Source organism: Bos mutus, chromosome 23 (assembly GCF_027580195.1).
Source record: "Bos mutus isolate GX-2022 chromosome 23, NWIPB_WYAK_1.1, whole genome shotgun sequence".
NCBI classification, from domain to species: Eukaryota; Metazoa; Chordata; class Mammalia; order Artiodactyla; family Bovidae; genus Bos; species Bos mutus.
The window spans coordinates 24,948,019-24,972,305 of record NC_091639.1 but is presented as its reverse complement, the minus strand read 5'-3'; the positions used below and the strand labels follow the sequence as shown (position 1 = coordinate 24,972,305).

The 24,287-nt window shown below is 42.6% G+C and overlaps 1 protein-coding gene across 1 annotated transcript; it reads right to left on the bottom strand.

Annotated features, from left to right (window-relative positions):
* Nucleotides 1-243: 243 nt before the first annotated feature.
* LOC102288177 (glutathione S-transferase A4-like) lies at nt 244-23,904 on the bottom strand. Its single transcript, XM_070361439.1, is given in 8 exon segments — nt 244-533; nt 4,331-4,420; nt 4,423-4,470; nt 5,859-6,000; nt 8,823-8,955; nt 11,519-11,570; nt 14,356-14,461; nt 23,804-23,904. Coding segments are annotated over 7 exon segments (675 nt in total). The 5' UTR covers nt 14,443-14,461; nt 23,804-23,904; the 3' UTR covers nt 244-410.
* Between the last annotated feature and the right edge of the window lie 383 nt (nt 23,905-24,287).

Here is a 24,287-nt window from a genome sequence, read left to right as displayed (position 1 = left end):
TGACCGTGTTAATCACTCAGTTGTGTCTGACTGAGAAGGCAGATTGTTAACCATCTGAGCCATCAGAGAAGCTCTTGTTTTTTTTTTTTTTTTTTTTTGTATCAACTTCCTCTTTATTTACTCAGAGTAGTAATTTAATAAAAGTTGTAACCATCATCCACAATTGACAAGCTTAAAAATTTATCACACATCAGAATGGCTTTTTTTTTTTTTATTGCATTTACTTGGCATTTGCTGCTGATGGCAATATGGTTTTGTTCTTTTTGGACACGTTACTCCTAGAATCTACACTTGGATTACTTAGAATCTACACTTAGATTGCTCCTAGAATCTACACCATTTGCTTTGCTTCACGACAGGAGCCAGTGCTGCAACTGGTTCATTAGTCTGCCATCGTAAGACTGCTGCCTTTAGAACTGCAAGATGTTCCTGACAACCTCAACATAGTGGCTATCCGGGGGCGGCTTCCTCTGACTCCCAGGCTGCAGGAACTTCTTAATGGTAGGAATGTTGCTGAATCTTGTCTTAAATTCCTGAAATGAGAAATAGTAAAATCAGGCTCTTAAGAGCAGTCACAATCTTTAAGGGAGCCCAAAACTTTGTTACAAGAGGTGGAAAGCTTAGATCCTCAATTGGTGACGCCTAGAATGTTGAATCCAAGTCAATCCCTTGAAACATGTTTGCTGGGTATTCCTGAGAAAGTAATACAACTGCAGGCCTGTTTGGCATAAGTAAAATTTTCTTAGTGAAAAATCATTAACACCATTAGGTAGTGCATATCAATAACTCTAGAAATTCATATTTTTTGAAGTATCAGTTCCTTTCTAAAAATTAATTATACGAGAATAAGTAAGAGTGTGAGATAACTATAAGAATGTTACCACAATGAAAAATTGGAAATAATTTATATTTCTCGGAAAATAAAACTGTATATAAATTATGTTATATCCCTAAAAGAAATAGGTCAGTAATTTAAAATGATGTTTTAGATATAAAAGAAAAGAGGAAGATCCCTGTATTGACAGGGATTGAACTGCATTGCATTGTTTAGTTTAAAAAAAATAGCCCAGGGTAGAACATAATATACACAATTTTCCATTTTGTGTGAGAAAGTGGCAGGAGGGGAGACAAATATATAATTCATATTTCCTTGTATCTGCATAAACACTGGATGGGCACACAGGAGCCAGTAAAAGAGATTATAGAGGTGAGAATGTAGGAGGGCAGTGGTGAGAATGAAATTTCATTTTATAAGTTCTGATTTTTCAAAAAGATGTGACTCTACTGCCTAATAAAAGAAAATAAAATTAGATTGCAGAAGAATATGCATTGACTGTAAATATATTTATGATAAATTAAAAAATGTTACAAGCAGGCCACAGAACAATATTTAGCATGACACCATTTGGGGGGAAAATGTAAAATAAGACGTCGGGAAGTCTAATGCAGAACCATTTGGTTGGTAGGATTATAGGTCTTTTTTTGGGGCGGGGGAGGTTTATATAAATGCGTATGTACTTTTTTTTTGTTATTAAAAAATGTTGCTCTGGAACTTCCCTGGTGGTCTGGTGGTTAAGACCTTGCACTTGCATTGCAAATGCACAGGTTCGATCCTTGGTCGGGGAACTGAGATCCCACATGTTGTGTGGCAAAGCCAAAAAATAAAAAATGCTATTCTTGAAGTACAAAACCTATGGTCACCTATTAGAGAAAATCTTTGTAAGGAACTGAAACAGAAGCTAGGTGAGGTCTGGCAGTGTCAGGATTCAGAGAGAGGTCTGAGGACTAGCAGTGTGGTAGGAGAGAGGCAGGAACATAGGCACACAGACACACACACACACCCTTGTGTGTGTGTTAGTCGCTCAGTTGTCCTGACTGATCAGAGGCGGTACCCTCTCAGCAGAGGCTCTGAGCAATTGAGGGCCTGCATAGCATCAGGTGTTCAAGCTGGATTTAGAAAAGGCAGAGGAACCAGAGATCAAATTGCCAACATCCATTGGATCATTAAAAAAGCAAGAAAGTTCCAGAAAAACATCTACTTCTGCTTTATTGACTATGACAAAGCCTTTGACTGTGTGGATCACAACTGTGGAAAATTCTTCAAGAGATGGGAATACCAGACCACCTGACCTGCCTCCTGAGAAATCTGTATGCAGGTCAAGAAGAAACTGGACATGGAACAACAGACTGGTTCCAAATCAGGAAAGAAGCACATCAAGACTGTATATTATCACCCTGTTTATTTAACTTCTATGCAGAATACATCATGAGAAATGCTGGACTGGATGAAGCACAAGCTAAAATCAAGATTGCTGTGAGAAATATCAGTCACCTGCATATATTCCAGATATGCAGATGACACAATCAAGGAAGAACTAAAAAGCCTCTTGATGAAAGTGAAAGAGAGTGAAAAAGTTGGCTTAAAACTCAACATTCATAAAATGAAGATCATGGCATCTGGTCCCATCACTTCATGTCAAATAGATGGGGAAACAATAGAAACAGTAACAGACATTATTTTGGGGGGCTCCAAAATCACTGCAGATGATGACTGTAGCCATGAAATTAAAAGATGCTTGCTCCTTGGAAGAAAAGTTATGACCAATCTAGACAGCATATTAAAAAGCAGAGACATACTTTGCCAACAAAGGTCCATCTAGTCAAAGCTATGGTTTTTTCAGTGGTCATGTATGGATGTTGAGAGTTGGACTATAAAGAGGCTGAGCGCTAAGGAATTGATGCTTTTGAACTGTGGTGTCAGAGAAGACTCTTGAGAGTCCCTTGGACTGCAAGGAAGAGCCAACCAGTCCATCCTAAAGGAAATCAGTCCTGAATATTCATTGGAAGGACTGATGCTGGAGCTGAAACTCCAATACTTTGGCCACCTGATGTGAAGAACTGACTCATTGGAAAAGGCCCTGATGCTGGGAAAGTTTGAAGGCAGGAGGAGAAGGGGATGACAGAGGATGAGATGGTTGGATGCCATCACCAACTCAATGGACATGAGTTTGAGTAAGCTCTGGGAGTTGGTGATGGACAGGGAAGCCTGGCGTGCTGCAGTCCATGGGGTCGCAAAGAGTCGGACACAACTGAGTGACTGAACTGACTGGACAGATAGCATCAGGGGGAGGAAAGGGGACAAAGTGGTCTGGTAGGAGCTGGAGAGGAAAACAACACAAGCAGACCCATCAGCCAGGAAGAACATTCAAAGCACCACAAAAAACGGAAAGCATTAAATGTTCATGGTAGAAATTAGAATCTTCCTTCTCCCTCCATAAGGTTTTACTTCCTAATCATCCTAGTCTGTGAGCAGGAGACAATTACCAAAATGAGTGAAGTAATGATTTTTAAAACAGTCTTTTAACCTTTCTTTTGAGATTGGCCAGGGGGCATATTTTGTTTCAGTCTTTGTGTCTGTTCGTGTTTCCCTGGACTCTGGGTGGGTGCTAAAAGTCTACCTTTAGCAGAGGGAAATCGGAAAGAACAGAAAGTCTACCTTTAGCAGAGGGAAATCGGAAAGAACAGAAAAAGTCTACCTTTAGCAGAGGGAAATCGGAAAGAACAGAAAGTCTACCTTTAGCAGAGGGAAATCGGAAAGAACAGAAAGTCTACCTTTAGCAGAGGGAAATCGGAAAGAACAGAAAGTCTACCTTTAGCAGAGGGAAATCGGAAAGAACAGAAAGTCTACCTTTAGCAGAGGGAAATCGGAAAGAACAGAAAGTCTACCTTTAGCAGAGGGAAATCGAAAGAACAGAAAGTCTACCTTTAGCAGAGGGAAATCGGAAAGAACAGAAAGTCTACCTTTAGCAGAGGGAAATCGGAAAGAACAGAAAGTCTACCTTTAGCAGAGGGAAATCGGAAAGAACAGAAAGTCTACCTTTAGCAGAGGGAAATCGGAAAGAACAGAAAGTCTACCTTTAGCAGAGGGAAATCGGAAAGAACAGAAAGTCTACCTTTAGCAGAGGGAAATCGAAAGAACAGAAAGTCTACCTTTAGCAGAGGGAAATCGAAAGAACAGAAAGTCTACCTTTAGCAGAGGGAAATCGGAAAGAACAGAAAGTCTACCTTTAGCAGAGGGAAATCGGAAAGAACAGAAAGTCTACCTTTAGCAGAGGGAAATCGGAAAGAACAGAAAGTCTACCTTTAGCAGAGGGAAATCGGAAAGAACAGAAAGTCTACCTTTAGCAGAGGGAAATCGAAAGAACAGAAAGTCTACCTTTAGCAGAGGGAAATCGGAAAGAACAGAAAGTCTACCTTTAGCAGAGGGAAATCGGAAAGAACAGAAAGTCTACCTTTAGCAGAGGGAAATCGGAAAGAACAGAAAGTCTACCTTTAGCAGAGGGAAATCGGAAAGAACAGAAGCATCAAGTTCTTCCATTGTTAAAATAGCTTCCAGGAGCTGTCTGTCTGTCTGTCTGCCCAGCTAAATTTGTTGCCAACGAGAAAATCCTCTCCGTGGTCTTTCAAAATCTACAGAAAGAAAAATAAAGAATATCAAATAAAACTAAAGACTATTTTGCCTGGCTAAACACTTAACAAAAGCATGGGGTTTTTTGTATAGATCAAATTTACTTAAGAATCTTTTTCTTGATAATCTCCAAGAATGCTTGCAAGGAGAGAATGAAACTAACACCTTTATGTGTGTGTGTTAGTCACTCAAGTCGTGTCTGACTCTTTGGACCCCGTGGACTGTAGCCTACCAGGCTCCTCTGTCCATGGAATTCCGCAGGCAAGAATACTGGTGTGGGTAGCCATTCCCCTCTCCAGGGAAGCTTTCTGACCCAGGAAGATTGCTGGATCGAACCCACATCTGTGAGAATCACACGACTGAACGACTAACACCCTTATACATTGTCGTAATCCACACAATCTTCTTGGAAATTTGACAGTGATGATCAAGACAATTTGGGTGGTGAAGTGCTGGAGTGGAACTCCTGTTGTGAGCCTAGAGCTGGCTGTACCCACCAGCATAGAAGACATACAGGTCATAATTAACTAGAATCTGGCTACTACACCACAGATAAGGTACCAGTGGGATACCAGAAGCTCAAACATGAGCCTTTTCACCATCCAGTGAAAAACGAATATAAAAATTCCTCAGGTGCTGCTTTGAGTAGCAGATGTAAAAAACACAACTTTATTCCATAAATAAGGAACAAAGGTAAATTTGTTGTTATTCAGTCACTCAGTCATGTCCAACTCTTTGTGACCCCATAGACTGCAGCATGCCAGGCTTCCCTGTCCTTCACCACCTCTTGGAGTTTGCTCAAACTCATATCCATTGAATCGATGATGCCATCCAACCATCCCATCCTCTGTCATCCCCTACTCCTCCTGCCCTCAATGTTTCCCAGCATCAGGGTCTTTTCCAATGAGTCTGCTCTTTGCATCAGGTGGCCAAAGTATTGAAGCTTCAGCTTCAGCATCAGTCCTTCACTGACCTTGGTTTATTCCAATTTTGTTTGGTTAGAGGTTCCATAATTTTACGTCATTTATTTGGGAATCCTTATTAAAGTTTTGGTCCAAATGCAGTACAGCCCTAACACAGCTTCTGCCTTTTAAGATGTCAGTCTTTACTCTTATCAGCAATAGGGAACGTCACTGTCCCCGATCCCTGCAGCCTGGGAGGTAGACCAGGGGACTTGCTGCACTGTGTACGCCCCTCCCCCAATTCTCGCCCGCCCCTACCCCCACTGCCGCCTGGGCTCAGGGGGAGGACCCGGGGGGCGGGGACTTGGGAGAGTCACCCTCGTAGATGTCAGCCCTGCCCTGCTCCCCTGGAGGACCTGACTCCCAGCTGTCGCAGACCCTCACGCTGGGTCTCACTGCCTCGGCCAAACTGGATCCCCGCAGCCTACCTTTTCAAAGACGGGGAAGTACCGGGTTTTAGCTTTCTTCACGGCTAAAGCCAGGCTCTCCTCTTTTTCCTCCGGGGGTTTGAAAGCAGCCAGCGCCACCATCAGCATGAGGTCCAGGGTGCCGTCGGCGTACATGTCGATCCTGACAAAACAGTGGAACTCTCAATCCAAGAGAAACCTTTGTGTGAGGGGTTTCCTGATCCACTACTTTTTTTTGGTGTGACTAGCAAATATGGAAAATTCAGCAGTGGCCACAGGACTGGAAAAGGTCAGTTTTCATTCCAATCCTAAAGAAAGGCAATGCCAAAGAATGCTCAAACTACCGCACAATTACGCTCATCTCACATGCTAGTAAAGTAATACTTAAAATTCTCCAAGCCAGGCTTCAGCAATACGTGAACCGTGAACTTCCAGAAGTTCAAGCTGGTTTTAGAAAAGGCAGAGGAACCAGAGATCAAATTGTCAACATCCAATGGATCATCGAAAAAGCAAGAGAGTTCCAGAAAAACATCTATTTTTGCTTTATTGACTATGCCAAAGCCTTTGACTGTGTGGATCACAATAAACTGGAAAATTCTGAAAGAGATGGGCACATCACACCACTTGACCTGCCTCTTGAGAAACCTGTATGCAGGTCAGGAAACAACAGTTAGAACTGGGCATGGAACAACAGACTGTTTCCAAATAGGAAAAGGAGTACGTCAAGGCTGTATATTGTCATCCTGCTTATTTAACTTATATGCAGAGTACATCATGAGAAACACTGGGCTGGAGGAAGCACAAGCTGGAATCAAGATTGCCGGCAGAAATATCAATAACCTCAGATATGCAGATGACACCACCCTTATGGCAGAAAGTGAAGAACTAAAGAGCCTGTTGATGAAAGTGAAAGAGGAGAGTGAAAAAGTTGGCTTAAAGCTCAACATTCAGAAAACGAAGATCATGGCATCCGGTCCCATCATTTCATGGCAGATAGATGGGGAAACGGTGGAAACAGTGGCTGACTTTACTTTTCTGGGCTCCAAAATCACTGAAGATGGTGATTGCAGCCATGAAATTAAAAGACGCTTACTCCTTGGAAGGAAAGTTATGACCAACCTAGACAGCATATTCAAAAGCAGAGACATTACTTTGCCAACAAAGGTCCGTCTAGTCAAGGCTATGGTTTTTCCAGCGGTCATGTATAGATGTGAGAGTTGGACTATAAAGACAGTTGAGTGCCAAAGAATTGATGCTTTTGAACTTTGGTGTTGGAGAAGACTCTTGAGAGTCCCTTGGACTGCACGGAGATCCAACCAGTCCATCCTAAAGGAGATCAGTCCTGGGTGTTCATTGGAAGGACTGATGTTGAGGCTGAACCTCTAATACTTTGGCCACCTGATGTGAAGACCTGCCTCATTGGAAAAGACCCTGATACTGGGAAAGATTGAGGGCAGGAAGAGAAGGGGACGACAGAGGATGAGATGGTTGGATGGCATCATCAACTCAACGAACATGGGTTTGGGTGGACTCCGGGAGCTGGTGATGGACAGGGAGGCCTGGCATGCTATGGTTCAATGCGGTCGCAAAGAGTCAGACACGACTGAGCAACTGAACTGAACTGAACTGAGATATTGGAACAGATGACTTATTTTTTTTTTTAATTATTGAAGTAGAATTGACTTACAGTATTGTGCTAGTATCAAGTGTACAGAAAAGTGATTCAGTTATAAGTACATAAGATATATTTATTTTTTCCTTATAGGTTATTACAAAATATTGAGTATAATTTGTGATAGGTCCCCTGAACAGGTCCCCGACCACAAATCCAGGAAAATTTTTACTGTTGCAAGTCTTCATTTTAAGTTTGCTCATTTCCTGTAAAACTGCACTATTCCTGGGAGAAAGAACCCAGCCATGCTCAGCCAGGCCTAGCACAGTGCATAGCACAGACTGGATCCCTGTGGTGTAGAAATGCAAAAAAAAGGCCACAAATCTTCACTCTTCAGTGTTTGTGGTAAAGCTTGGCAGCTCTTCAGTTAGTAGATGGGGTCTGCTGCTTGGGCTGACCTCATGACTCAATTTGACCACTAGAATGATGTCCCAGTTCTGAGCCCAGAAGCTAACAGCCTGTGTGCTTTCTGAGAACCCTACCTGGCTGCAATCAGAACAAGCTCGGGAAAAGAGGACAAGAGACGGGTGGCCACTTGCTCACCAACTGATGGTCAGCCAGCACCCCAACTAGATTCTCCTTGCTGACTACCAGGTGACCACAGACCTAGGAGTGAGTCCAGCCAAGATACATCAAGCCTGGCCTGAAAATGCTGACACCCAGATGACCCGTTGACTGGTGGCATTGTTTAGTCACTCGGTCGTATCCAACTCTTTCGCAACCCCATTGACTGTAGCCTGCCACACTTCTCTGTCTGTGGGATTTCCTAGGCAAGAATTCTGGAGTGGGTTGTCATTTCTTTCTCCAGGGGATCTTCCTGGCCCAAGGATCAAACCCAAGTCTCCTGCATTGCCAAGCAGATTCTTTACTGAGCCACCAAGGCTTCCCCCATAGACCAGTGAGCAATAACAAGTCCTTGCTGACTTAAGTCCCTGGGCTTCAGGGTGACATGTTATACAGCATTATTTGCAGTAATAGGCCGTTGATACAATGCTCAATATTTGTTTGCTGAGTCAGTCATTGCCACCGTTGTGCAGAGTAGTTTATGAGATCATTTTATGAAAACACACTTTGTTAGGAGTGCGGAGAGAATATGAGAATGTCAAATGCAGACCACTGTGAAGAGTAGAAGGGGCGTCCAGGAGCAGGTGTTCAGAGCATGCCCAAGGTATACTGGGGTAGCACAAGCATCTTCCCTTGTCTCCTTGTCTCCTCCCCTCCCTCCAGGCTGAAAGGCTGCATCTGATCTGGGTCTCCGTATAGGAAGACAGAGCTTGGAGAAGAACCAAGTATTGGCACGGGCACTCTGGTACCTGACTGTCTCCTTCAGGTCCTTCCCATGCAAGTTGTACTTGGCAGCAAGATAGCTGAGGATGGCTCTTGTCTGTGTCAGCTCCATTCCATCAATTTCAACCAGAGGCACCTGGCCGAAAAGCAGGCGTCCGTCTGTGGTTTGAGCGAAGAGATTAGGTTAAGAGACTCTCCGTCTATGGTTGTGGTCAGCCTACAGGAGGATCCACTTCTAATTTTGTTGAGTAATTCTTAGTTTTCATCCAAAGGGGTGAGTTTAAGACCCCGGTTGTTGAGGAAATGCCTACCATTTGTTTAATGGAAAATGTGAGATTTGCTTGATAGGTACATGGGTTTTTGCACGTTGGTTAATCATGGTTATTTAAGGCTTTCTACATTTGCTCTGACTGTATTATAGTATCAGTGTTTTTGGTTTTCAAAGTTTCAGGTGTATCAGAATCACCTGGAAGAGGTGGTTGTTAAAAATACTCACCCCACCCTCCAGATACTCTGATTCAGGGATGGAGTCTGAATTCTTTAAAAAGTACAACAGGTATCACTCTAGGTCTGCATGGCAGTGGGATGGATGTGACAGCAAGAACCCAGGTCCCAGGCCCACATGTTAGCTTTGGCCCTTCGAGCCCTGTGACTTTAAATAAATGACTTATCTGAGCTCCAGTTTCCTTTTCTCTAAAATAGCTGTAATATCCATAGAGCAGGATTTTGAAAAGATGAAACATAACATAACACTGAATACTGTCAACAATCAAGGTTCAGTAAAATCAAATTTTTCTTCTTTCTGAGTGAACTGCCTGTATAAATAATTTATTTAAAGATGTACTTTTTCATGGGGTCTTGAAGGAATGAATAGCCTTTAAATTTTCATAAACACCTGTACATTAATGAGAATAAGGAATTTTACCCAGAATAGGAGTCAGATTTCACTAGTGCACTGGCAAAGGCCACAGTTAATCTCCCCAGCTTCCAATAATTGACCTAATGAGACGTGGGAACGTGGTGGCAGAGAACTAGCACAGGCACCACTGGCAGCTTTCCGGGGAGCCAGTGTCCCTGTCTTTTGGGGGTGATGGAGGACTTTAGACACATCTTTAACTTCTCTGAGCCTGTTTTCTGATCTGTAACAGTATCTGTTCTGCCCATTTTACTGAGTTTCTTTGGGCAAGCTCGTACTTCAGAAATATCAATACTATTTTTAGCGGAGAGACTACTAAACCTCCATTTCCTGAGACAGTTCTACATTTGTCCAAAACTGAATAAACATCTAAAGCTGAGCTCTGTGTTGCTGTTTATGAATGATGCAAACAGCCGTTAGAAATGATCCCTGCTTCTAGGAGCTGATGATCCTCTTCGGAAGAATTGAAGAAAATCTCAGATCAAGAACACAGGAGAGGACCTTTGAGATCATTTAGTTCAGTTTGTTCATATTACGGACAATGCACTGTGGAGGCCAGTGCGGCAAAGTGACTTGCTCGGACCCAGAGAGGACAGCTAAGCCAGCAGAAGGGGGCCTCCTGACTCCCAGTCCAGTGCTCTCTCGGGACTGCTCACAGATGGCAGCAATGCCCAGGAGGTTGTCTTCAACAGCCTCACAGACCCAGTGAGGGATGGAGGGTTCCCTAGGATTTCCTGCATTTCTAGGGAATACTAGGAGTGCCAGGGAAATCCCTGGCATTTCCTGCCAGATTGATCATGGAGGAGTTTATACAACAACATCCATTTATTTATTCAATGCATAGGTATTTAACCACTACTATGTGACTGTCCTTATTTAGAGTAAAATGGGGCAGAAATGAAGAGGAAGAGGGAAAGAGACGCTTCAGAGGGATTCTAGATAATAAAGGTCCTGAATGAAAACTGGGGAAGGGTTAAGCAGGTCTTCCCTCTCCATGAGATTTCCTGGTACTCTGCAGTCAAGACAAGAAAGATTCTTTTATTGTATGGCAGGAAGACAGGATGAAGAGAAATGAAAGGTCTTGACCAAAGCCATGCAGTTTGTAAATGGCAGGTCTGCTGATGATTCGCTGAAAGTCTTTCTTAAAAAATAATCTGTGGTAATTTCATGACTGCTTATCAGCAACGATAGGGACCCTGGGTTTCCTTAGATAAAAAAAATAACATTATGGCTGTGAGAAGTAGGACTGGAGAAATATCAGTCTTCTCTCTTAGTGGGAGAAAATCGGGGAATTGTAGGGATTAAGAACTTCTGAATGTAATCAAATTTGGATCTTTTCTATAGTTTTGATTCTACAGTTGTGACCTGGTAAAATTATCTCTGTTAATCTGCTAAAACCACTAAGAAAAAGTGAATATGAACCACGAGAACCAGGGAATATTTTAGATCTAATTCACCTGCCCTTTTTTTCCCTCTCCTCTGGCCCACTGGATCATTGTGAAGAATCCTTGAAGCCTTCTCTGGTGGGATGGGGATTATTGAACCAGTTGGCACTGGATCAACCCAGGCTGTTGCTAAGTTGAGGCCAGAGTCATAACCTACTCGATACGTTTTTATGAGGCTAAGGAGGCAGAGCAGATGACACCTTTAGCTCTACACTGGGGGCAAAGTGAACAGTTAGTATTAGCAATCATGCTGTTTGCCTTTTCTAATGGTTGTCATTCTAGAGTTCTGTGCTGAAATGAATATTTCTGGGAACATATTTTATTTTTCCCGTAAGATAACATTGAATAAATCTAGGCTCACCCTTCTGCAACTTCTCATATTGTTCTCTTGTTTCAAGAAATTCTTCTTCAAACTAAAAAAAAAATAAACAGGATACATTGTTATAAACCTAAGGTGAGAGAAAGAAAAGAAATGCTTATAGTATAAAATTCCCAACATCTTCCAGAATGAAAATATTATAAAAATTAGTTTAAAAAATTAGCACCTGTTCAAGAATTTGTTACTGAGAGGATCCGTCCCTCCTTTAAGTGGATAAGTGTGTTTGCATCTCCTGCATAAACATACATATTCATTTTCAAATAAAAAAATCACCTTGAACCCCCCCCCAAAAAAGAAAGAAAAGACCACAAAGTTATCAACTATCATGTAGCTGAAAACTCTGACAGACCATGCATGTAAGAGTAGCTTAGGCTAACATGGGACAGGCACCCTTCCTAATTAAAGGATATCCCCAAGCCCCCATTCATATATTTCCTTGTCCTCATCTTAGCTCTATCTTCTCTCCAAACTCTTGCCCTCTCCTCCAATTGCCCCCTGATTTCTCCTCTTCCCTTTCTTCTCTTTTTTTCTTCTCTCTCTTCTGCATCCTCTTCCCTCCATATCAGGTCAAATTAGGCATTTCTTTTTGCTCACATACTCAGTGAAAGGGACCCAAAGATCATTACTCAAGTGGGAGTATCATCATTTACTGATGGAGTTTTCAGAGCTTTTGTGGGACAGAGTGATTTTTTTTTTTTTAATATAAATTTTTAAGCTTTTCTCTAATGTATCTTATTAATAACATTGTACATTTATTCTTCTCTTTCTGTCTCTTTTTTTTTTTTTTTTTTTTTTCAGTAGGTATATGCATATATGAGTTAACTTTAATATACACTCGGGGTGTGGTTAATAACATCTGCAGTGTATAATAAGAAATTCATATTCCAGGATGATTGTTTAGCTTTTTTTTTTTTTTTTATCCATATAACCTCTGCCCAGATTTTTCACTTGTTCTTATCATTTCACCCCATTTCTTTATTATTTGTCTGCTCCCCACCCAAAAAGTTTTTTTCTAAACTCTTGGAAGGCCTGCTGCAGATATCATGGTTTTTATTCCCATGAAGTATCCCACATACTTCAGTACATATTTCTGAATTTCCTAAGAATAGGGATATTCGGTTAATAACTGTAATAGTACAGTTGTCAACTTCAGTAATTTAACATGGATAAAATACTTTTATTAAATCTACTGTCTGTATTCTAATACTGTTAACTGACCCTCAGTGTCCTTTTTAGCACTTTTTCCTTCTAGTACAAGATCTAGTCCAGGATCAGATATTGCATTTCATTGTCATGTTGATAAAGTCTCTTTTAATCTGGAACACTTTTACAGCCTTTCTTTGTTTTTTATGATATTACTTGTTAGGATTTGTCTTACATACTGCGGTGCTCCCCAGAGTGATTTTTTGTACACCAAACCTTGAAATGGGGCTTAAGATAAGGGGAGTAAATAAAGCAAAATAAAGAAGATCCTAAGTCCATGTTCTAGAGGAGGTGGCATTCAATCAGGGACAAGGGAGTCTATACCTGCATGAAACAGAACAATTCCAAAGCACTTGTAAAAAATCTATGAAAAAGTCAGAGAGAGGGTTAAGAAAAAATACTGAAATTAGGGAAAGATCCCTGTGGGGTAAGCCTTTAGGAGAAGGGTCAAGGGGTGGTGGGCAAGCTGCAGCTGGGCCTGAAGTTCCAGTGGACAGCCATGGGTAGAACAGGACTGAAGTGCTGACCAGAGTTGGAAAGACCCTGGGAAATGAGCTGGTCTCAACTGAGAGAATGATTCAAATGTGAGTCTCTTCTATCTCCTCAATTTGTGATCCACCAAGATTATGGCAGAAAGTGAAGAGGAACTCAAAAGCCTCTTGATGAAAGTGAAAGAGGAGAGTAAAGAAGTTGGCTTAAAGCTCAACATTCAGAAAACTAAGATCATGGCATCTGGTCCCATCACTTCATGGCAAATAGATGGGGAAACAGTGGAAACAGTGACAGACTTTATTTTGGGGGCTCCAAAATCACTGCAGATGGTAATTGCAGCCATGAAGTTAAAAGACACTTACTCCTTGGAAGGAAAGTTATGACCAACCTAGATAGCATATTCAAAAGCAGAGACATTACTTTGCCAACAAAGGTCCATCTAGTCAAGGCTATGGTTTTTCCAGTGGTCATGTATGGATTGTGAGAGTTGGACTGTGAAGAAAGCTGAGTGCTGAAGAATTGATGCTTTTGAACTGTGGTGTTGGAGAAGACTCTTGAGAGTCCCTTGGACTGCAGGGGGATCCAACCAGTCCATTCTAAAGGAGACCAGTCCTTGGTGTTCATGGGAAGGAATGATCCTGAGGCTGAAACTCCAGTACTTTGGCCACCTCATGCAAAGAGTTGACTCATTGGAAAAGACCCTGATGCTGGGAGGGATTGGGGGCAGGAGGAGAAGAGGACGACAGAGGATGAGATGGCTGGATGGCATCACCAACCTGATGGACGTGAGTTTGAGTGAACTCTGGGAGTTGGTGATGGACAGGGAGGCCTGGCATGCTGCGATTCATGGGGTCGCAAAGAGTCGGACATGACTGAGTGACTGAACTGAACTGAAGATCTTTCTAGGCTCAGGAAGCTTCCAGAACACCTCCCTAGGCTTCTCCCTTCCTACCCCTGTTTAAGCAGAGGACTATGAGCCCACCTTCACCTCAAGAAGGCAGTTGGAAAGGGAAAGAGTGGATACAGATTGAAAGGCACCATCCTGACTTTTGAAAGGTGAAGAGGACCACTTCAGTCTCACCCAGATTACCCGCCCCACTTCCATTTCCCAATCGGGAACCCACCTCCACACCAGCTGCAGCCAGCAGCCAGCGGATAGACTCCATCCTGCCTCGGCCGTGGAAGTACCAGAGCTTGGGTTTGGCCGCCATGACTGCTGGCTTGGGTTTTCTGAAGGGCAAAATAAGAGCATGTGTTTAAAAGAACAAACTAGCACAGACTATATGGTGTATCTCCCCTTAATTCCAAAATTGGTGAAACAAAACTATTATTTAGGGATGCATACATAGGAGGCAAAAGTATGAAGAGAAGCAAGGAAATAATTATGACAGACACAAGATGGTGGTTACCTCTAGTGAGGAGAAATGGGGGCTGATTGGATCGGGGTATGGGGGTTCTGGGATGCTAATAACGTTCTGTTTCTGAAACAGAATTAGTAATTAGCCTTTATAATTAATCTTTAAACTGTATAGAAATACTCTTGCACTTTCCTGTGTGTATGCTCTGTCTCACAATTTAAGAAATAGGAAAAGAACAAACAAACCAGTTAAGCCCCAAACTGCCCTGCATTACATGCTAGCCAGGATCCCACTTTCAGTGGCTGCTTATGCTAACAAAACTCGCAAGGAAGTAAGAAAATCAGAATAACAGTAGTCAGTTTATGATGAGAAACGTAACTGTTAATACCCACAATCATATGCGAACGGAGTCACTTGGGTTCTCAAGTCTTGAGGTTTTTGAAGCCATTTCCCCACAGCCAGCCACTTCTCCTCTGCATTGGATTTACAGTTTAACTCTTGGAGAAGTTTGATTCCTTTCCTGCCGTCTTGCCACTTCCTGGGCACTGGCTATGTTTGGTTGTCAAGATTCATTCCTTTTAAACTGCCTGGTTAGCTCTTGCATGACAATTTCAAGAGCTTCTTGAAAACCCACCACTGTATTGTCCCGGGAGACACAATGATTAAAAAGGTACCACGGTTTTCTGATTAGAGAAACTATGCTTAGGTCCAGCAGCTCACTACTAACAAACCTTGAAACAAATTGTACAATAAACCGAATGTGGAGAAAATATGAGAAGAGGAGACAGTGACTATGTCTTCTTCTTAACCTCTCTCCAACAAGATAACTCCTGAATCCTCTGATCTCCTGGAGCATCCCTTATAGGATGATTAAGGACCAGATAGAAGCAGCCCCTCATACTCTTAGAAATCAAAAGGAAGAAGGTGCAGCCAAATACATACAGTTGGTTCCTGTGCCTGGGACATTCACATCCAGATGGCCAGCTTCCAGGTCCTGATCATGTGTCAGGAGGCAAATGAAACTGGCAACTGACAAATGGGTCCTGGCTCAGAGGACCCCCTCCAGGTCTGCAGGCATTCTGCAGCTTTCAGATAAAAATCAAGCAATACTGGTGAAGTCAAATGCTGGTGTCTCACTTGGGAAGCTCCATCTTCCTCTCTCTTGGGTGCACAGTGCTCCCACATTTGACCCCTCTCTACCTGCCCTGAGAAACAGGGATGAGGATGTAAGTCAAACTGGGGCTGCTCTGAGGTTGCTTCCTGTCATTCTGTCTCCCTGAAATGTTTGGTCCAAATTCTGTTTGAAATAAACCCAATGGGACTCTTTTTATAGTGATTCTATTCTGCTCCCCTAGTTGGCCAAAAGTTACCCTTTGGTTTAGAAACCATGGATCTAAATACAGGCATCTCTGGTAGCTTCCAGAAAGCTGTTTCTGAGCAGTGGGTGCTAAAGTGTAGGCTGAATAGTCTTTCTTCTGTCTGGTTATTCTCTTAGTGAGATGAAAACTCACAGCCCTGGACTGCTCACAGGAGATGGGCACCTCATGTGGCCACTGAGTGTCATGACTTGGAGGCTCCAGATTATGTACTAGTTCTTGTCAAGAGTGAGCTACCAATGATGCCAATGATACAGAACTCTCAGACAAAAGGACTGTAAGCAAAATGCCATTCTAAACGTATTAAGAATGGGACAAGCTTCTTGTTGGCATGGCAGTTGATATTCGAAGGGATGTAGAGATACGTGCTTTCGAGGTGGAATCAGTGAGAAGCTGCAAACATCGGACAAGTGGAGAGCAGTCTGGCGTCAGGAATGGAATGAGGGGAGAGTCACTGAGTGAGAGGGAGGCCTGGGCTCCGTTGAATACAACCTCCTGGATGTGGCTAACAACCCCTTGGGCCCGTCCAAGAGAATGAACAGTGAGAAAGCTTGTGACTCACTGTAGGACTTTGTGAGGCCTTCTGGGAACAGATCCCTTTTCTCCTGTCTTCTGTTGTCACTCCTTTCTGAAGTACCTAGCTAACAGCATCTGATGGACATTCCCGAGTTGTTTTACAGATGCTAAAACCACCACCAAATGGGAGAAACTAATTACTTGATGATCACGAGCACATAGGCCCCAGACCTACCAGAGCCTGAGGACTGATAACGTGATACCAGCCCCCACCCTCACCTGGCCTTTAAAAATGCTTTGCTGAAATCCATCGGAGAGTTTGCGCTTTTTGAGCACTAGCTGTCCTGGATGCCTTGCTTGGTACCCTGCAATAAGTGCTACTCTTTCCGTTACCACAGCCCAGTGTCAGTAGAATGGCTTTATTGAACATAGGCAAGTGGACCCAAGTTTGGATCTGATTCTGTTCAGGTACAGCTTGCTCTGTGTTAGACATGGGGTTGGATGCTCAAACAGAAATGATAAGTGAGTGTGACTACTCCCATCCTTCAAAGGCTGGGGGCTCTGTGCTTTAGAGTCATGAGTCCTCACTATTGTACAACCTTATTCCATCTCTCTAGGCCTCTGTCTCCTAATCCTTAAGATGGGGGTAGTGGTTGTATTCCCTGCCTCAGAGAGTTGTTGTGAAGACCAAGGATTGAAAAAAATTAATAGATAAAATACATACCATCATGTCTCACCCATATCAACTAGTCTTCCATGCTTCTTTAATCAAATCACAGGTGGATATGGTATTTTCTTAGAATTTTTTATGCTAAGATTGGCTTGTTTTACACATGATTTATGTTTGTCACAAACGCAACTGATACTTGTAAAAGAGAGCTAAAACTTTTGGAAATTTGATCAGATATTGCAATAGAAGATATTTAAAATGTAAAAACTGGTGTGGTTTTTGCCTTCATTTGTGGTTATGAGGGTAATTGGAGCACGTGCAGGGTTTGCTGCTGTAAAGAAGTGTATTTGGGAATTTAATGTGACCCTTTGTGTTCACAATTTCCCTCCCCCACCCACTTACCTCGGCCTGACCCACAAACATTCTCAAGATGTGTAGGAAGTTAAAGGATGAATCAACTCCCCTCCCCACCACTACCTCCAAGTCTTCCCTGGTGCCCAAGGGAGCCCCCAAAGCCCAGGGTTACAATGAAGGAGAACTCATTTCAGATAAACAGGACCATAGCCTGCAATCTTACCTTCCAGTCCAAAAGAAAGAAAACTTTTTTTCTAGTTGTTAGTAACCAGCCACCACTTCTTATAAAAATCCCAGCAAGTGTTCATGTGCCCCATTGATGGCTGCCTCTAGCCAACTAGCCGCTCTTCCTCACCTCTCAGCCCGCGCTCCACAGCGTTCTGAATTGGGCTCTCAGGTGAATGATGGAGTCTCAACAGGACTCTGGTCCCCACTCAACCCCTCCCAGGAGGAACTGTTCCTTCTAGAATAGCAGAGACAGACAAGGGGCCCAGTACATCTTACAATCTCACACCATAGCCCAGGATGAACTGCTCCCCTGGATTCAATACCACAATATATTAAGCTCCTGGTAGGCAGGAGTCGTGACATAGTTCTTTCATCTCCTGCAGAACCAACCCAGCATTATCCTAGACATATGGCAGCTATTACCTCAATGAGCCACATACAAAGACCAGTTTTTTCATTTGTTAAGATTTCTGTGTTTGATCATTCATTCTTTCAACATTAAATGTTTATGGATCTCCTTCTTTGGCTATAGTCCTAGGCTGCACACTCCAGTCATACAAAGATAAATAAGATGTGGTTTCTACCATTGAAAACCTTGTATCTAGTGATGGAAATATCCAGACCATGAAGAGGTAAGTCAGAATAAGTGTTTACGAAAAGCATAATATAGTATTACAGGGACAGAGCCTTACAGATTAGATATATATAAATATGTTTGGTTCCTTGAGCCCCCACCTCTCCCTACTCCCAAGGCATTATAGATTAATGGCCTAAATCAACTTCTTTAGTCCTTTATCCTTGACCTGTAATGAATTTCAACAAAGATTAATTCCAAACCACAACTTGGTAACACAGAGGCCCAAGTTTATGCTTCAGAAAGTAAACCCCATTCTCATTGTTTAAAAAAAAGAACATTGTCAAAGCTTGAAAGAACAGGTGTGATGGAAATATTCATCCTGCTTGTGGGAAACAAAGAAGCCAAGAACAAAAGAATTCTTTCTGGATTTCATCCCAAATGCAAACAGCTCTGAGAACACAGCTTGCTGGAAGAACAAGAGCCTGAGGAGTCACGCTGAGTATAAATTCACTCGCATCTCTTCAAGTCTGCTTTTTGTGTTGACCTTGACCAACAGGTGTGTCCTGAATTAAATACACCTTGTTCCCAAAGTAGACTCCTTGCCTGACTCCTTTTACAAAAATAATTTTATTTATTCATTTATTTTGGCTGTGCTGAGTCTTTGTTGCCATGTGAGCTTTTCTCTAGTTGCAGGGAGTGGGGGCTACTCTAGAGTCGTGGTGTGAAGGCTTCTCATTGTGGTGGCGTCTCTTGTTGAGGAGCACAGACTCTAGGGCACGTGGGCTTCAGCAGTTGCAGCACGTGGGCTCAGTAGTTGTGGCACACGGGCTTAGTTGCTCCGCGGCACGTGGGATCTTCCTGGATCAGGGATCGAACCTATGTCTCCTGCATTGGCAGGCGGATTCTTTACTGCTGAGCCACCAGGGAAGCCCTCCCCACATGACTCTTTTGACAGTGGGAATTGAGACTCATCACTCAGGGGTGTTGAACTTCTCCTGTGTGCGGCTTTACCTGAGGTGAGCAGGATTATGCACATCCCACTTAGAACCCCAGGTGCCCAAGGCAAGGTGGGCAGAAAGCAGCCATGATGGTATGACAGCCTTTGGATATTCGGTGTGTGGTCTTTCAGTAATAAGCATGCCCTAAATTTCTTTTTCTTTTTTTTTTTTTTGTGACCGTAAATTAAGCAATGACTTATGTGATAAAAACCAGAAAGCAAAACCCACAAATTTTTAAAAATTGCACTTACCAGTACTTAAAACTTTGCTTTTCAAAAGGTATTTTTTAACAAAAAGAAAAGGCAAATCAAATATTGGGAGAAATTATTTACAAAGCGTACCTGATTTAAGGAACTCATCCAGAATGTATAAAGAACACTTGTACCTCAATAATAAAAAATAAAAACCAACACTTAAAACCAGTGGACAAAAAAAAAAAAAAAAAAACAAAAATTTGAGCAGATAAAACTAAAATTAAAAAAACAATTTTAGAAAATGTGGAAGAACATGTATCTGAGTCGGGCCCTGGATACCAGGAAAAGCAAAGACCTATGTCTAGATTTCAGCTCCTCTTCTCACTTGAGTAAGTTTTTTAAACCTCTCTCAGCTACAGTTTCCTCATAGTCCCTAAATCATTTGGTTAGTGGTAGAAATGTGATGGCAACCCACTCCAGTGTTCTTGCCTGGAGAATCCCAGGGACGGGGGAGCCTGCTGGGCTGCCGTCTATGGGGTCGCACAGAGTCGGACACGACTGACGTGACTTAGCAGCAGCAGCAGAAATGTGAAAGTGTGCAAACTGCTGAACATAGTAAGGACTCAAAAAATGGCACCTGCGGCCCCCCCCCCACACGCATACACACACCTATATCTCCAGATTGTAGCAACAGTCACATGTGAGAAAAAAAAAAAATCAATGGAAGTGGAAGGCGTTCTTTAGAAGTGTATTTGTTGTTGTTTTCTGCTTTGTTTCTTTGGCTGTGTGGCATGCGGGATCGTAGTTCCCTGACTAGGGACTGAACCATGCCCCCTGCTGTGGAAGCATAGAGACCTGAACACTGGACCTGCAGCATCAGCTTTGTCAAGGAACTTGTTAGAAATGCAGAATCTCAGTTCCTGGGCTGGATCTACTGAATCAAAGGCTGCATTTTTCACAAGACCCCCCAAGGGATTCATTTGAACACAGGCAGAGCCCGGAGAAATTGCGGATTTGGTTCCAGACCACGGCAATAAAGTGAATACTGGAATAAAGTGAGTCACGCTTTTTTTGTTTGTTTCCTAGGGCAGCTCCCAGTGCAGGAAGGACCCAAGTGACATTTCCTCTCTGAAAAACTACCACCTCCCCAGTCCTCATTTTCAAGGTAAAGACATTATGATTTCCTTAGGATGTCCCTGAAGCTCAGGGTGCTTTTGCTGACTTGAGTCTGTGGAATTATATCTGGAAGAACTTTTAGACCCCATCTAATGGAGAAGGCAGTGGCACCCCACTCCAGTACTCTTGCCTGGAAAATCCCATGGACGGAGGAGCCTGGTAGGCTGCAGTCCATGGGGTTGCTAAGAGTCAGACACGACTGAGCGACTTCCCTTTCACTTTTCACTTTCATGCACTGGAGAAGGAGATGGCAACCCACTCCAGTGTTCTTGCCTGGAAAATCCCAGGGACGGGGGAGCCTGGTGGGCTGCCCTCTATGGGGACGCACAGAGTCGGACACGACTGAAGCGACTTAGCAGCAGCAGTAGCAGCAGCAGTGCATATAAAAGTTATGCTCGTACTATACTGTATTTTTTAACTGTGCTATATACCATTATGTCTAAAAAAATGTACATAGCTTAATTAGAAAATACTTTATTGCTAAAAAATGCTTGCCATCACCTGAACTTTCAGCAAGTCATAATCTTCTTGCAATAGTAACATCAAAGATCACTTATCATCATAACAAGTTAATAATAATGAAAAAATTTGAAATATCATGATATTTACCAAAATGTGATACAGAGACACAAAGTGAACAAATGCTAATTGGAAAAATGATGCTGACAAACTTGCTTGAAGCAGGGTTTCACAAAACTACTATTTGTGAAAAAAAAGTAAAACAAAGAAACAGTGCAATAGCTGCAGAGCACAATAAAACGAGATGTGCCTGTACTAAAATTAAGCTTGAGAAGCCAGATCTAGAGTGAAAGCCCAACTACACTACACCTGGGACTCAGGGTGTGGCCCCAGGTTCTCCCAGGATTTGCTGCACAGGCACAAAATACAGAATCTGATGTTTAAAAAGCAGGCTGAGCAAATGGTGATGTGCAGGAGGGTGTGGGGCCAGAATAGAGAAAGGGAAGGGGAGAGAGAATCAGGCAGAATTCTATTTCCTATGTTGAATCATTTACACTGACCCCCTTAAAGAGAGGAATTCCTAGGATGCAAGGCCTCCTCCAATCTCCAAAATTAACCAAGTACCAGGTGTGTAGATCCAAGCTCTTGGGCAGATCTGGAAAAACAGATGTCAGTTTCTTCAACTGTAAAATGAGGAGTTGGTTCAGAGTTCAATCATCTTCCTTTTCTCAGCTTTAACAGTCTTTCTGATCTTACTTCTTTTCCCCTATATTCATTCGCCCTTTGCTCCTATCTGCTGAACATACATGTTGGGAAATCAGCCAGTCTTTTGGGGGCGATGGGTGTGAAATTCTGCTGACAATGTTAACAGTTGTTCTGGATAATTTAGGCATATCAATGCACATTTTCCTTGATTTCAGTTAGGCAAAAAGCAGGCTTTTATTGAGTTTTTAAGATAATGAAAGTTTTGAGAGATTAACTAAAGAAGTTGCCAGTTTTAGCAGATGTTTTGGGCCAGAATACAAGAGGCGAATTTTGAATCTATTATCACTAGAAATATCCTTGACATTTATTCTGCTTCTCCAATGGATCAGAACCGTCTACCTTCATGACAAAGCAGAGCAGCGCATGGGCTCTTAGTTTCCCAGCCAGGGATCGAACCTGTGCCCCCTGTACTGGGAGTACAGAGTCTTGAACACTGGACCCCCAGGGAAGTTCCTGGATCTGACACCTTAATTAGTTGGGTTTGACATGCTATCAGAGGGAAAGTCTCCTACATGGAGCCCCCACCCCCACTCCACCCTCACCAAAAGAGCTGCGTTAGTGTTTACATGTAGAGAAGGCAATGGCACCCCACTCCAGTACTCTTGCCTGGAAAATCCCATGGATGGAGGAGCCTGGTAGGCTGCAGTCCATGGGGTCACTAAGAGTTGGACATGACTGAGCGACTTCCCTTTCACTTTTCACTTTCGTGCATTGGAGAAGGAAATGGCAACCCACTCCAGTGTTCTTGCCTGGAGAATCCCAGGGACGGGGGAGCCTGGTGGGCTGCCGTCTATGGGATCTCACAGAGTAGGACACGACTGAAGCGACTTAGCAGCAGCAGCAGCAGCAGTGTTTACATGACATTTTAAAGACACAAATAGCTGAACCCTATTCCTGGGTGAGGTGGGAGTGGGGATTACTTATAGCATGATGAGGGAGGTAATTTTGTTCCAAGTTCACATGCTAAGTAAGCATCTTCTATATTTCAGTTACAGAAATGAAATTTCCTTTGCATTAAAGTCTAACAGATTGATTCATGTTGACTTATCCTCGCAAGGTTAACAAACTTACTTAAATGAAAAATATAGCTGAGGGAGGAGACTTTCATCCCACGCTCCTTGGAGGATAAACAAAGTGAACCACAACATGGCCCACTGCTGTTAAAAACTGGGGCAAATTCTAGAAAAATCTGTGTCAGGGTTTGACTTAGAGACTCCTGCTTTCAACTTGGCGCCATCCCCTGAGGAAGCAAGACCCCAGGGGAAGACCCCAGTGTCAGATCATTTGAACTGAATCTTCCACGCATACAAGGGATGCAGGAGATTGAGTTTACCTGTAGGCACCCAGCACAGAGCGGGTGATTTCTGTGTTCTTTCCAGCTGTGTTCAAAACGATGCAATTTGGCCAAGGAGGAAAAAATGTCATGGCTCAAAAATTAACAAACGCTTAAGTTCCACCAAGGGTGTTATGTCCACCAATCAACTGAAATACCACTTGACTCTTACATACTTATTTTTGAAATTACACTTAATATGTAACACAGTTTTGAGGGCATTTGAATGTCTGACATAATGCACATTTCATGCATCGAAATGATAGTCTTCAAAGGCCTTGTTTAGATGTACATATGCTATTTCATTTTCATAGGTGTATCTACTCTGCAGAAAAAAATACCCATTCCTTTTGTTTGATATAAGCAAGTTTAGAAATAGTCATTACTGTAGAGCAGAGACTGGAACAGCATTTTAAATCAACTATACTTCAACAAAAATAAAAGTAAATAATAGTCATTAAGTTAACCATAAAATCACAAAAATTTCTGACTACAAGTGACAAATTTGGTCACAAAATAAACTATCCAACCAAGCCTAAAAAGAACAGATAAGAACTTCACCACTAACCTTATCTCTTCCTGGATCTCCTCTCTGGGGTGCTTCAGGGGGATTACGTGAGGACTTATAACCCTTTCTTTTCTAATTGAACGCTCTACCCCTTCAAGGGATTGGCCAATGAGCATTCGAGTTTGTACATACCTCTAGGGCTTCACTTTACATCCATTGTTTGGATGTTAGATCAGGTTACTCAAGTAAGTTGAAAGAAAGATTCCACTGGCTCATGCAACAAATATTTACTGAGTACCACTCTGTGCCTGGTACTGTTTTAGTCCCAGGGTCTACGATGTTACATATGTCAGACTCAATTCCTGCATTGGTGGTACTGCTTACATTCTAGTTGGGGAAAACAGGCTGTATGAATATATAAGCAAATAAGTGCGAGGTGTTCAAAATAATAATGCCAACAATGTATCAGATGATTATAGCTTACGGATAAAAGAAATCTATGACAACAGTGTTATAAGGGGTAGGACGGAGGAATTATAAGCAG